This window comes from Natrix helvetica (genome assembly GCF_964273705.1).
Source record: "Natrix helvetica genome assembly, chromosome: Z".
Taxonomy (NCBI): domain Eukaryota; kingdom Metazoa; phylum Chordata; class Lepidosauria; order Squamata; family Natricidae; genus Natrix; species Natrix helvetica.
In genome coordinates, this window is record NC_138554.1 from 16,396,329 (window position 1) to 16,411,206 (window position 14,878).

Sequence of the window (14,878 nt, forward strand, 5' to 3'; positions counted from 1 at the left end):
TGCCTCCGACACAGAGCCCTCATCAGAGCCTTCCCCAGACTCCAAGACTGGCCCATGTTCCTTCTCAACCCCCTCACTGTCCGAATCTGCTGCCAGCTCCACTGGTGGGCCACAACAGCCTATGACTCTCAGTTGCTATCAAAAGCTAAGCCTGGTTAATACTTAGATTATGAAGGGAATGTCCTGCTTCAGAGAAATTGCTGACCCAAAGCTGACTAAAGGCCATTTCATCGGCCACCCCAAGATTGAAAGCTAGACCAGGAAGTTGAAATTCGTCATGAACAAACCGCTTCCTTGTGGCTGTCGAAGAAACCATAGAAACCACAAAGGAAATTTTAGCTTTAGCCTCAGCCAATGGCAGACTTAACCATTGCATAGAGGAACAGGAAAAAGTCCCAGATTATGAAGTTGGACAGAAACTACGTGGGCATTCCTCGCCAAGAAACCTGAAATAATTTTTGAAAGATTTAAAATTGATTCTTTTTTTTTAAAAAAAGTTTTATTTTCACAGGAGTTAAATCTGAATTCGATATCGATTTAGGTTCTGGAGATTGATTGCTAAAGTATATACAATATTACTTAAGATGAAATCTGGTAGATGAATGTGTAAAAAAAACCTCTACGGTAAAACGGGCGAAACATTTTGAGTATAATGCTAGATAAATGGGAGAACGTATGCACTAATGGATTAAAATTTGCTTTGAATCATAGTTTGAAAGAAACATGCCTTACCATAAAACCCCCAAGACTTAAATTCAAGGAGCCAAGATAACGCACTGGTTAAAACACAGTATTGCAGGTGAACTCTGCCGACTGCCAGGAGTTCGATCCTGACTGGCTCCAGGCTGACTCAGCCTTCCGTCTGTCCGAGGTCCGTAAAATGAGGACCCAGATTGTTGGGGGCAAGGGGATGACTCTGTAAACCGCTTAGAGAGGGGCTGTAAAGCACTACGAAGTGGTATATAAATCTAAGTGTTATTGCTATTAAATCACCCAGAATGGAACTATTTTTATTTCCATCCATCTATAAGACGTTGGTTTTTAAATCTAATGTTTTGACCCAGGCTTCTTTAACAAGCAAGAAGCGAAGTCTTGGTCTCGGCAAAACCCCTTTTATATACACGACTGTGAATTCCTTTCATTTATAGTCCACGAGGCTTGGCAAACAGTCTTTCAGAGAGTTGTTTATCAAATACGAACCTTATCTCGTTTGGCGAGCTGCCAAATAATTAGTTCCAAAGGCAAAACTTGGCACAGAACTTTTCTCTCTTGACACGACCAAATGAATGAATTGTTTCCTGCAAAAGCCTCCTCCCCATTAACTCTCTTTCGTTTCCTGTGGGGGGGACCAATCACCTCCAACATGTGGCTTTACTCCCAAGTCGACCCTGATTTCTGAGTTGTTCTTGTTTTCTTGAAGCTCTGCGCATGCGCACCCTGGGAACAGGCTCCAGCTGTTCTTCTGCCTCGCTGCTGTCTAGGTCCCTCTCTGCCTCCGACGCAGAACCCTCCTCTGAGCTTTCTTCAACCCCCAGGCCTGGCCCATGTTCCTCCCCAATCTCCTCACTGCTGCCAGCTCCGCAGGCTGCCGGCGGCCACAACATCTAAACCTAACCCAGCCAGAGTAACTCAAGGGATACACTTGTTAGAAGAGGATCAGAAATACTCACCTTGTTTTTTTCTTCAGGAACTCTGCTAAGGTCGGGCCACTCCGTCCTAAGGGGTCATCCGGCACCATAAATATGTTCCCCACGAAGGTGTACTGCAACAAGCTGCACAACAGAAAACCAGAGAAAAGGGTTCACATGTTCTGCAAAGCCACAGTCTGTTTCGCAAGCTCAAATGGGTCAGGTCCACCGATGGCGCCAAGGTCCAAAGGATGGCTTGCGAGCCACTCAACACACTAAACCAGCGGTCACCAACTGGTGGTCCATGAGAAAATTTTGGTGGTCCTCGGAAAAATTATTTGCATTTTTTTCATATTGCGCTAAATCAGGGGTCCTCAAACTACGCCCCCTGTGCTGGATACGTGCAATGGATGCTTGTGTTGCTGCAGAGAGTCTCCCCCTTTGGGGTCTTTTTGTGTGGGGGAAGAAATTCTGACTCAGGAGCTGCTTCAGTCTCCTGGTGTGGGGCTTTGGATGAAGGCTGGAGGGAAGCTCCACTGATGGCAAAGAGCCGGAGGGCCTTGTTCCAGTGGGACTGCATCATGGCCTGGAACTGGCTGAGCATCTCAGCCCGCTGAGCCTCCAGGCGCCGGCACCTGGCACTCCTGCAGGTCTTCCCTCTGCTTGAAAGGCCTATGCTTATAGTCCTCATTGAGGTGCTTCTGCTGAGCCTCCTTCTCGGTCAGATCCAACTTGAACTGAGCTGTTTTGCCAACTCTTTCTCATGGTGGCTGCTTAGCTCCAACAACTGCTTCCTATTGGGATCCTAAGGAGCCCAGGCAGGTGAGGATTGGCTGGGAGGGGAGGGCCGGATAGAGGCCAGCGAGGCGCCCCTCGACGTGAGTGACATCGAGTTCACCACACCCATTCAGTCACATGACCATCTACCCACGCCCACCCAGGCAGTCATTAGGTAGATCATATTATTGGTCCGTGGGATTTAAAATTATGAATTTAGTGGCCCCTGAGGTCCAAAAGATTGGGGACTAAGCCACAAACAAGTAAACCAGCTTAGATTTCCTGCAATTTGCAAATGCAACCAGAAAGGAAGATTTTTAAAGAAAAAAAATTATCCACTGGACTTTCCTCCCCCCCCCCCCCCAAGGATTTAGCTGAGGTATTAGCTTAGCACTGCTGAGAAACACTGCATTCTAGCCTCCTTACGATCTTGAATAGCCGAGGCTAAATGTATACGCATAGGTTCTCCTGCTTGAGCAGGGGGCTAGACTAGAAGACCTCTAGGGGTCCCTTCCAGCTTACTCTAAAAATGTTAATTTTTCGGCAACCTCCTGAAAGCAGCCATTTTAGGAGCAATAACACACATTCAGAGGTAGCCAATTTTCACAGAACTCCTCAGCGCCTGAAGATTAAGCCCTAAAATTCAGTCACTGGATTTCAACAGCAGAGTTTTCTCTGCTTTACATTCCAGATTAAGAGGGGCCCTGAGAGCAGTTATGGGCCCTGGGAGCGGTTATGGGGGCCGTTCCCATCGCCAAAAGGGCCGTGCGGGTGGTCCGCAACTTACGACCATAATTGAGCCACAAATTTCCGTCGCCGAGCAAGACAGTTTTTAAGCTGGATTCTGCCCCATTTTACGTCCTTTCTTGCCACGGTTATTAAGTGAACCACTGCAGTTGTTAAAGTTAGTGACACAGTTGTTAAGTGGAACAGGGAGTCTGGCCTCCCTGTTAGCTTGTTTTGTCAGAAGGTCGCAAAAGGGGATCGTGTGCAACTGTCATAAATATGAATCAGTTGCCAAGCATCTGGATTTTGATCCCTTAACCAGGGGGGGAATCAATGGTAATAGTTATGTCATTTTTCTTTCAGTACTATTGTACCTCTGATCGGTCACTAAGTGAACTCTTGTAAGTTGAGGACTAACTGTAATGTATGGAGTTGGTTTGGCCTCTTTTTCCTCCTTGAAATTGAATAACTGTGCCCATCCCTATCAAAAAACAAACCACTGAAAACACTCCCCTCGGGGCTTATTAGGGACCCGGTGGCTCAGTGGCTAAGACACTGAGCTTGTCGATCAGAAAGGTCAGCAGTTCAGCGGTTCAAATCCCTAGTGCTGCATAATGGAATGAGCTCCCGTTACTTGTCCCAGCTTCTGCCAACCTAGCAGTTCAAAAGCATGTAAAAATGCAAGTAGAAAAATAGGAGCCACCTTTGGTGGGAAGGTAACAGCGTTCTGTGTGCCTTCAATGTTTAGTCATGCAGGCCACATGACCACGGAGACGTCTTCGGACAGCGCTGGCTCTTTGGCTTTGAAACGGAGATGAGCACTGCCCCCTACAGTTGGGAACGACTAGCACATATGTGTGAGGGGAAATTTTATCTTTACCTTTAAGGGCTTATTTCTGGGAAGGAAATGGTGGGCGTATCAGGGGGAATATGCAGGTTGACTGAGGTAAGGAGCAGCTACTTAAGTGTGAGGGATGAAACAAGAAAATCAAGAATGGCTGATTGTTGAATGACTCATCATTTTAACAACCCCATAATCTCTTGTGGGGTGGAGTCTGGCCAACTGAAGCTGAGTTATGTACTGGCCGGATGCCCTTCCTGTCACCGATGACTGGTTGTTGAATCAATGTGGACTGACTACGTCTTAACCACAACTCATTCAGAGACTGTTCAAAGTTATGACAGCGCTAAATAAGCGGCACTCACAACCTGTCCTGCATGCTGCTAAGACACTGAGCTTGTCGATCAGAAAGGTCGGCAGTTCAGCGGTTTGAATCCCTAGTCCAGGTCTCCTGTGTGAGCAGGGAGCTGGACTAGATGACCGCCAAGGTCCCTTCCAATTCTGTCACTGTTTACTGTTCCGGCCATCCCAGCACTACTTGAGAGAGGACTCTGTTGGGATCACCAGAGTACCAGGTGCGTAGGTGCGCTTGGAGAAAGATCTGCCTTGTGTGGGAAAGGAGATATGTATGAGCGAGGGAGTGAAGCAGCTGTCAAGCTCCACTGGTCAAGGAGAAAGAGGTTTGGACTTCACCAAACCAGGGCAGGCCAGTCGAAAGAGGAAGCAGATCCCAAGGGCTTCACGCTCCAGGAAGAAATGTTGAGCAGCTACAGCCAGCCAGGCAGCTGTGAGACACCTTTCTTCTCCAGACCCCAGCATAAAATGAGGAACCATCTGTCAATCCTGAAGTGGTCATAGCTGAGGCCATCTTGGAGGTGTCACACCACAGGGGGTGGGGGGGAGATACCATATTTTGGGAGTATAAAACGCACTGGAGTATGAGACGCACCAAGATTTTGAAGAGGTAAATTCAAAAAAAAAAAGTTTTTGCACTCTGCAGGCCTCCCAAACCCTCTGCACGCCTCATTTTTTTGTGAAAAACAGGGCATGTAGAGAATTTGAGAGGCCTGCAAAGCGCACCTGGGGGCTGGGGGAGGCAAAAATGAGAAACAAAAGCATTTGTATATGCTTTGGGAGGCTTGTAGAATGCTCCTGGGGGCTGAGGGTCAAAAACGAGCAAAAAACGGCCCGTTTTTTTGCAAAAAAACCCAAAACAAAACCGCATGGAGAACTTTGGGAGGCTCTTAGAGTGCTCCTGGGGTCTCTGGGGGCACAATTTTCGCTCATTTTTGCCCTCCCCAGCCCCTAGGAGCACTTTGAAGGCCTCCCAAAACATCTGCATGTCCATTTTTGCAAAGGGGGCGGGGTTTCGGGAGGCCAAAAATGCTGTACTCAGTGTATAAGACGCGCCCAGATTTTCACCCTCTTCTTTTGGCCAAAAAGGTGCATCTTATAACTCCAAAAAATACGGTAGATACCCTGTTTCCCCAAAAATAAGACCTCCCCGGATAATAAGCCCAATCAGACTTTTGAATGCATGAACTAAAATAAGCCATCCCCTGAAAATAAGTCCTCCCCAAAAATATTCCAACAGAGAGCAGCAGACATGAGGTAGCCACCTTCACCTCCACCTGCACTTCAAAAATAATAAGACATCCCTGAAAATAAGGCCAAGTGCTTATTTCAGGGTTCAAAAGAAAATAAGACCCTGTCTTATTTTGGGGGGAAACACGGTATTTGGATGATATTTGTAGCCAAAATAATAAAGCTTATCCTGTGGGAACCAAGGACAGTCCCCACAGCTGGCTGGCCAGAGGAGGGGCAAAGTAACTAAGCAACCGACCATCTCCTCGATTGGGCAGCGTGACCAGTGACTTGTGGGGTTGGGGGGGAGGAGGGGAAACCTTTAATTAGTGAAAGCTGCGAGTTTGTTTAGAGTCACCTTTCACTAGTGCCAATATCATCATCATCTTTTAACAAGCCTTTGCAAAATTCGAATGCTTGGTGACTGACATATTTATGACAATTGCAGTGTCCTCTCGCTCACATGATCATTTTTTTTGCAGAGTCAAGGGGGGGGGGGAGCCAGATTCACTTAAACACCATAACCTGGCAACCGCACTGATTCACTTAACTGTGACAAGAAACGTCGTAAAACAGGGCAGAGGTCTCTTAGCAATTGCCTTGCTCAGCAATAGAAATTTGGGGCTCAACTGTGGTCATAGGTCGAAGACTAGCTGTACATAAAGCCACACGGCTGGGAGGGAACCCAGAGGTCTTCTAGTCCAACCCACTGCTCAAAATAGGAGACCTTTTACCAGTGAGGGCTAACCTTTCTCTCCTCGCGTGCCGCCCCTGTGCATGCATAGGTGGTATTTTGCCTGTTCCCCCCAGTTCGGGCAAACCGGTAGTTGTGCCAGCGGGAGGCTCCGCTCACCTGCCCAGACATCAACACGGACTCTCTGCACATGCGCAGAAGCACGCACTCCCAGTTCCAAACCAGTAACAAAGGTAAGAGAAAACTATTACTGATGCACGCGTGTCTCCCACATGCGCGGCAGAGACCCGAAATCAGCTGGCCGGAGGGAGGCCCCCCCACGCGCATGCCTGGTAGAGCAGAGCTGGGCAACAGCTCAGGTGCCCTCAGGTTGACCATCACGGCCAAATATCGCCCAAATCAACTGATTACCCAGTCTATTTTTAAAAACCTCCAGTGATGAAGTACCCACAATTCCAGAACAGGAAGCAGGTCATTGATTGTTTTTCTCCTTTAAGGCCTCCCAGGAGAAACGCAGGAAGATGAAAACTAACTGTCTGCCTGTGGTTTTCTATCACTTCTCAAAAGAAACCCCCACCCAAAAACCTTGGAAATTTCAAATGTAGAAATAAAAGGACTTCCGCAAGAAACTCAAGACCCACCTGTTCCAATTAGCCGGCCTGGCCCATTTATAGTCCTATTCTTTAATCCTCCTGGCAGTTATTTTAATTTTGGGGTAGATTTTGGGGTAGATTTTAATGTTGTTTCTAATTTTATCATTACTGTACAGTTTGTATAACGCCTCCTCTATGTATATGTATGTATATGGTGTTTTAACTCTGACTGTACACCGCCCCGAGTCCCTTCGGGGAGAGGGAGTGGTTTATAAATCTAAATAAATAAATAAATAAATTCCTGGAACTGGCCTCGTTAACATCTTCAGTTCTCAATGAGTGGCATGAGAACCAGTGGGAAGGCATTGAAATGTGCCATTTCCCTCAGACCACACCAGATAGTTATGTCAAATGCCTTTTTCTTCAAAACTGACTCTCGAGGACAAATCTTCAGCTTCCTTGACTCCCTCAACCGAGTCTCACTCTATTTCTCCCCACCTCATTCAAGAAAGGAAAACCCAGCACTGTCTAGAATGGGGAGGGTGGAACAATGGCCCCTTTACGACGTGTGGACTTCAACTCCCAGAATTCCTGAGCCGGCATGCTGGTTCAGGAATTCTGGGTGTTGAAGTCCACACGTCATAAAGGGGCCCCGTTTCCCCCCCCCCACCTCAAATCTAGAAACTCCTTTAAAAAAAGGGGGGGGTGATTGCCTCTTTCTCCACCCCACTGAGCTCCCAAATTTAAGAATCTATCTTCACCTCTCTTTGATGATCTTGATCCATCTCTTGGATTCTTTGGCAAGGTCCCGGAACTGGTCGTTGGTGACAATCACCCCGTTGGTCTGCTCCGCTAGATTCAGCATCATTCTGCAGTCCAATGAAAAACATGTAAAAGGAGAGCCACAGAGAAATTTTGCCTCTCCTGTGTCAAAGGTCTCAAGCTTCCTTTGAGGAGTGGTCCACATCCATCATGGATACTTGCCCCATTGCAAAAGATCCGGAAGGGCAAAGGTCTTGCCTAGGAAACACTTGTTCGTTTTTAGGGGGCCCCCAGTCCCCAGGAGCACTCTACAAGCCTCCCAAAGCACTTAGACTTACCGTGTTTTTCAGAGTATAAGACGCACCCTTTTCCCTCAAAAAAGAGGGTGAAAATCTGGGTGCGTCTTATACACTGAATACAGAATTTTTGGCCAACTTAAACCCCACCTCCTTTGCAAAAATGGATGTGCAGAGGATTTGGGTGGCTTGCAAAGTGTTCCTGAGGGCTGGAGAGAGCAAAAACGAGCAAAAAACAGGCCGTTTTTGCTTGTTTTTGTCCCCCCCATCCCACAGGAACACTCTAAGAGCCTCCCAAAGCTTTGCATGCCATTTTATGTGTAAAAAACGAGGCGTAAAGAGGGTTTGGGAGGCCTGCAGAGTGCAAAAACTTTTTTTAAAAAAATTACCTCTTCAAAATCATGGTGTGTCTTATACTCTGATGCATTTTATAGTCCGAAAAATATGGTACTTAGTGATGGAGTTGATGCTATTGTAAAAGATTAGTGATATTGTTTATGTACCAAGAAACCCCAACCCCTTTGCAAAAATGGATGTGCATTGCCTTTAGGAGGCTTCCAGAGTGCTTCTGAGGGCTGGGGAGGGCAACAATGAGCAAAAAACGTGCCCTTTTTTGCTCGTTTCTGCCCCTCCCCCAACCCCCAGGAGCACTCTACAAGCCTCCGAAAGCTCTGCATGCCCGGTTTGTTTTGCAAAAAAACGAGGAGTGTGTAGGGTTTGGGAGGCCTGCAGAGTGCAAAAACTTTTTAAAAAAAATTTACTTCAAAATCTCTTCAAAATCATGACGCATCTTATACTCCGGTGCGTCTTATAGTCCGAAAAATACAGTAAGTTATGCTTCTTTCAACTAGTTCAACTAGACAGTTAGTACACACTAAACTAAACCACAATAGAGCTTAGCAAGATATGGGCTCTACCACAAGCAAACACAAGTTAGCTTCCAACTTCTTTTCAAAGGCACTGTAGGAAGTTAGCCTCCACCCCTCTCCGAGGAAAATGAGATATTTTAGGAAATATTAAAAGGGCAGAATATTTCCCATAAAAGGGAGGCACAAATTCACACACACACACACACCCTTTGTCAATGGACCATTAAGACCTGGGTCAGTGTATTCTTCATCACAAAGATCTACCTCTTTCAGGCAAAGCCATGGTAGGAATTGCACAAAGCCCTTTCATTACATCATCACCCAGCAAGGCTCAACCAAACATGGGATTCAATAAACAACCTACAAAGTTATCCCTGCGTGGCTCCATGGGATTCTGACAACCAAGCAGAATACTAGCTCAAATTCAAAAGCCCAGAGAGGGCATAAAACCCAGGGACTCTCAACATCTCTTCCCCTTTTTTTGCCCAGGACCACAAACCATGCGGTCCTCTTCATCATTAAACCACCTTTCCAAACAGCAAATCATTCTATTTCCAGTATCTTTCTCCCCACTTGGAACTAAACGCAGAAGGGCATTTCTTCCAACAGACCTTTAGAGTTAGAAGAGGCCGTCAAAGCCAAAAAAAAAAAAAATACAAACTCTGCACAAAATTCCAAATTTATATTTCTAAGATTATTTGCGGGGCAGGAGGGACATAAAGCACTGGTACTCATCGTTAATTGGTTCCAGGAGGCACGGTGAGAATCAAAAATGCTGATTGCCAAACAAATTATTTTCCCATAAGGAATAATGTACCTCGGTTACATTAATAACGTACCTCGATTCTAATTTACATGAAAGCTGGGGCGATGACCACTGAAGTAAAGACAAGGATAGAGAAAGCTCGAACAGCATTCTTTAAAATGAAAAAGTCATGACATAAACCTAAGGCTGAAAATCAGGCTTGTCGGATGCTACATCTTTTCTATCCTGTTCTACAGACTGGAGAATTGGTCTCTTGACACAAAACCACTTAAAGAGACTAGAAGCATTTAAAAATGTGGATTTACAGGTGGTTGTTACGTATAAGCTGGGCTGACAAAATCAGAAAGGAGGAGGTGATAAGTCGCCTGGGAAAGTCAAGGGAAAATCATCAAAATCATTAAAAAGCGGAAGTTGGAATATTTGGGGCATGTGATGTGACACCCGGAAAAACACACCATACTTCACTCCAGGGAAATACTGAAGGCAAATGAGGACCAGGCAGAATAAGAATATCACGGCATCAAAATCTAAGGGACCGGTTTGGACAAAACTCAGCAGCACTTTTTCATGCGGCTGTCGATAAAAATAGAATCGCCAACATGATTGTCAATGTCCGATGACAGAAATGGCAGAAGAAGGAGAAGGAGAGGAGGAGGAGAAGGAGGAGGAAAAAGAAGAAGAGGGGGAGGGGGAAGGGGAAGAAGGAGAAGGAGAAGAAGAAGAAGAGGAGGAGGAGGAAGAGGAGGAAAAAATAATAATAATGTAGTGAGTCACAAGGCAGCCAACATCGACAAGATCTAGCTTGTGCATTGAGTACCAAACAAACAACGAGTACCAGGACAAAAATGTCCATGTCAAAATGCATGGAGTACCAAATCGGATGAGTTTCAAAGCAGTTGAGTACCAAAGTACCACTTAGTAAACTTAATACGGTATTTAACTGCAATAAATCCTGCTGTCTGTTTTAATGCCTGCAACAGGTTTCTGTTTCTTAGTACAACAGGGAATTTGACTCCAACATTACATTTGCATTATGTGTGTAATTGGTTGGCAGAATCATTTCCTGCTTCTGTTCGGTGTCTAAGGCTCATGTGACCTAAAAAAAAAAATGAACAAAGCCATTCACTGCCTTGAAACTGGGAAAGCCCCGGGGGAAATCCCATTACCAGGCCCTGTAAAAGAATGACTTCATTATCACCCATCAGTCTGCTCAGAAAATGTTGAAATAACTGGGCAATTCTCAAAAAAGAACACCCCCCCCCCCCAAAAAAAAAGCTATCTTTGCCTGTTCATCTCAATTTCCCCAAATTTGGCCACAAGCAATATTTCCTACCCAAAGAAGCGATTTGAAATGTTTTCAAGGTGGAACAAATACCTTAGGGCGCTGATGGTCTCTGGACTTGTTTTCTTGCAAACGTTTCATTAACCAAACTAGGTAACCTCATCAGTGCTATTGATCCATTCCTTACGAGAACTGATGAGGTTACCTAGTTTGGGTAAGAAAAACATCTGCAGGAAAACTGCCAAGTTTGGAGAAGACCAAAGACCCTTCATTTCAACCCTAAGCTACAGACAAGATACAGTCTTTTTTATTTTACTGCATTCAGTTCTGGTCGCCACGATGTGGAAAAGATGTGGAGACTCTAGAAAGAGTGCAGAGAAGAGCAACAAAGATGATTAGGGGACTGGAGACTAAAACATATGAAGAACGGTTGCAGGAACTGGGTATGTTTAGCTTAAGAGAAAGAAGGACTAGGGGAGACATGATAGCAGTCTTCCAATATCTCAGGGGTTGCCACAAAGAAGAGGGAGTCAAGCTATTCTCCAAGGCACCTGAGGGTAGAACAAGAAGCAATGGGTGGAAACTAATCAAGAAGAGAAGCAACTTAGAACTGAGGAGAAATTTCCTGACAGTGAGAACAATTAATCAGTGGAACAGCTTGTCTCCAGAAGTGGTGAATGCCCCAACACTGGAAGTCTTTAAGAAGATGTTGGATAGCCATTTGCCTGAAATGGTATAGGGTTTCCTGCCTAGGCAGGGGGTTGGACTAGAAGACCTCCAAGGTCCCTTCCAACTCTACTATTGTATTGTATTGTATATTGTATTGTATTGTATTGTATTGTATTATGATTAATGTTTACGAAAAATTAATCCCTTTATTCTTAGCCAAGAAATAAAAAGACGCTTGCTCCTGGGGAGGAAAGCTATGGCAAATCTAGACAGCATACTAAAAAGGCAGAGACATCACCCTGCCAACAAAAGTGCGTATAGTCAAAGCTATGGTTTTCCCAGTTGCAATGTAAGGCTGTGAAGGTTGGATCACAAGAAAGGCTGAGCGCCAAAGAACTGAGGCCTTTGAACTGTGGTGCTGGAGAAGACTCCTGCGAGTCCCTTGGACTGCAAGGCCATCAAACCGGTCAGTCCTAGAGGAGATCAACCCTGACTGCTCTTTAGAAGGACAGATCCTGAAGATGAAACTCAAGTACTTAATAGCCACCTAATAAGAAGGAAGGACTCACTGGAGAAGAGCCTAATGCTGGGAAAGATGGAGGGCAAAAGAAGAAAGGGACAACAGAGAATGAGGTGGCTGGATGGAGCCACCGAAGCAGTAGGCATGAGCTTAAATGGACTCCCGAGGATGGTAGAGGATGGGAAGGTCTGGAGGAACTTTATCCATGGGGTCGCAATGGGTCGGACATAACTTTGTAACTAACAACAACAATCCCTTAATATGGGGTAGAATTGGAGCGACTGGATGGAGCTGAGCGTTTACCAGCCAGATGCCCTTCCTGATGCCATACAGAGTTCACAGCAAGTATTTTTTCCTTGCACCCTAAGAAAGAAACATTTGTTGCTACCTAGGATCGAACTCTCAACCTTCCGAGTGGGAGGTGAGTGTCTTCAAGACAACCTGCGCTCATTCCACAGCTACAAATATTCTCCTTTTATTGGTATCTTAGGTATCATAAAAGCTTGCTCCTTGGCAAGGGTTTACTTGTTTAGGCCAGTGATGGCTAACATTTTTGACAGCAAGTGCTGAACCGTAATGCAATGGGCAAGCGCACACATGGGGGGGGGGTATGGGGGGGCACGTGCGTTGCATTATGGTTGTGGCATTGCATTATGGTTCAGCACTCGCTGCTGAAAAGATAGCCATCACTGGCCTAAGTGGTCTTAGGCACCTCCTCTAGAAGAACAAGAAGCAGATTTTGAAAGTTATCTAATAATACCGTATTTTTCAGAGTATAAGACGCATCGGAGTACAAGATGCACCAAAAGGCAATTTTTTTAAAAAAAAACTTTTTGCACTCTGCAAACCTCCCCAAAAGGGTTCTGTTTTTTGTCCAAAAAAAAGTGGGGGCATGGCATGGGTAACCTTTAGGAAGCTTATAGAGTGCTCCTGAGGACTGGGGTGGGTGGGTGGCAAAATTGAGCAAAAAATGGCCTGTTTTTTGCTCATTTCTGCCTTCCCCCCAGCCCCCAGGAGCACTCTATAACCTAACCCTCCCAAAGGCTCTGCACGGCCATTTTGGTGAAGGGGGTGGGGTTTCAGGAGGCAAAAAATGCTGTACTCAGGGTATAAGACACATCCAGATTTTCAGCCTCTATTTTTGACGGAAAAAGGTGCGTCTTATACTCTGAAAAATACGGTAACTAAAAAATCTACGAAGATGATTTCGAACAGGTGCTATGCAATGCTAGCTAGCATGGAGGGTGTCGATTCCATTCCAAACAGAATTGCTCCATACCCGCTCTGAGGTGCACTGATATCTATGTTTGATTGGTGGATCTACCCCCTTAAATTAAACAAGCAGCATCCAACCTGCGCAGGCACAGAAAACATTTACTCCAGTAGAAGAGAATCTCACAATGGGGCAAACTCAAACATAGTTTCAAGTGGAAGCTTGGCGTTCAGACAAATCAGCCATCAATAGACAACCAGTGATATGCCATGCTTATGCACCATTCAAAAGAGACAGTAAAAAGCTAAGAAGGGGGTAAAAGAACCACTATGCATCCTTTCCAACAAGCAAAACCCAGAGAAGCAGGGATTAACACCAGACAAACAAGCAGAAAACAATATCGCAATCAGGAAGAAAGCACGTTCCCACCAACACTGACGGGGTAATCTAATGGATGCAAACAGGGACCAACCCCCACACTTACTAGCACTGAAGACATTACCTGATTGGGCAATGAAACGTCTGCAGGCAAACAACCAAGCTTTGAAAGCACCAAAAATGCCAGAAAACACCCGACTGTTTTTTAGTAACCAATCCAACAATGGAGCTCACCTATCATCATATGGGACAATGCCTCTCCCGTCGATTTTCCGGGATGGTGTAAGGGACAGGATACTTAGGACATTCAGCTCGGTCAAAAAGTGCCTCTCTGTGATTGGGGAAGGGATAGGAAGCAGGAAAAAAATATACAATGGTCAAAATACACTAGCAGATTTGCTCATTGTTTGCAGCTCAACGCAAATAAAGTACCACTAGATATCAACAAGATGTCTTCCTTAAGGCATCCATGAAGGACTGTAGCAGAATCCACCAGAATGGTTGAAGAATTAGGAAGGTTCAGATCGAAATCTTTAGCCACCCTCAATTTGTGAATCTGATTGGTTGGTAAGTTCCACTCTCAATCTATGCTGATGAGTTCCACCCTCAGTCTAACCATCTGATGGGTTGATGAGTTCTACAATCTAGGCATCTGATTAGTTAATGAATTCCACCCTCAATCTACACATCTGATAGGCTGTTGAGTTTCAATCTAGGCATCTGGTTGGTTGATAAGTTCCACCTTCAGCCTAGGCATCCAATGAGCTGATGAGTTCCACCTTCAATCTATGCATCTGATTGGCTGATGAGTTCTAGCCTCAATCTAGGCATCTGATTGGTTGATGAGTGCCACCATCAATCTAGGCATCTGATAGGCTGTTGAGTTTCAATCTAGGCATTTGGTTGGTTGATAAGTTCCATCTTCAGTCTAGGCATCCAATGAGCTGATGAGTTCCACCTTCAATCTAGCATCTGATTGGCTGATGAGCTCCACTCTCAGTCTAGGCATCCGATTGGCTCCTTGATCTCACAAGAAAATGGAAAAGGGCATGGGGAGAGAGGAGCTCATTCAAGGTATAAACATGCTTGAACCACATTCCACATTGTAACAAATCAGTGAGCAACTATTTTTAATATTAATATTTACTAGAAAAGCCAGGATAGGAACATCTAGCTTCCCTTTCCTATTAAACCGGTACAAATGCCTCTCTTTCGATCATGCTGGTGGAAGTCCTCCATTACGACGTTTTAAAAAAAAACACCGTCCCCATTTTTATTCA

General features: G+C 45.3%; 1 protein-coding gene across 2 annotated transcripts in view; it reads right to left on the reverse strand.

Moving 5' to 3' along the window:
• The window catches only part of KHNYN (KH and NYN domain containing), a 33,665-nt gene that overhangs the window by 4,083 nt on the left and 14,704 nt on the right, over positions 1-14,878 (reverse strand). The window contains exons 5-7 of one of the 2 annotated variants that reach the window (XM_081971744.1): positions 13,833-13,929; positions 7,605-7,712; positions 1,671-1,772 (exon numbers count right to left, since the gene is read on the reverse strand). In XM_081971744.1, the coding sequence (XP_081827870.1) occupies positions 1,671-1,772; positions 7,605-7,712; positions 13,833-13,929 (307 nt within the window). The remainder of the gene's footprint in view (positions 1-1,670; positions 1,773-7,604; positions 7,713-13,832; positions 13,930-14,878) is intronic. The other variant, XM_081971745.1, reaches the window with a different exon arrangement.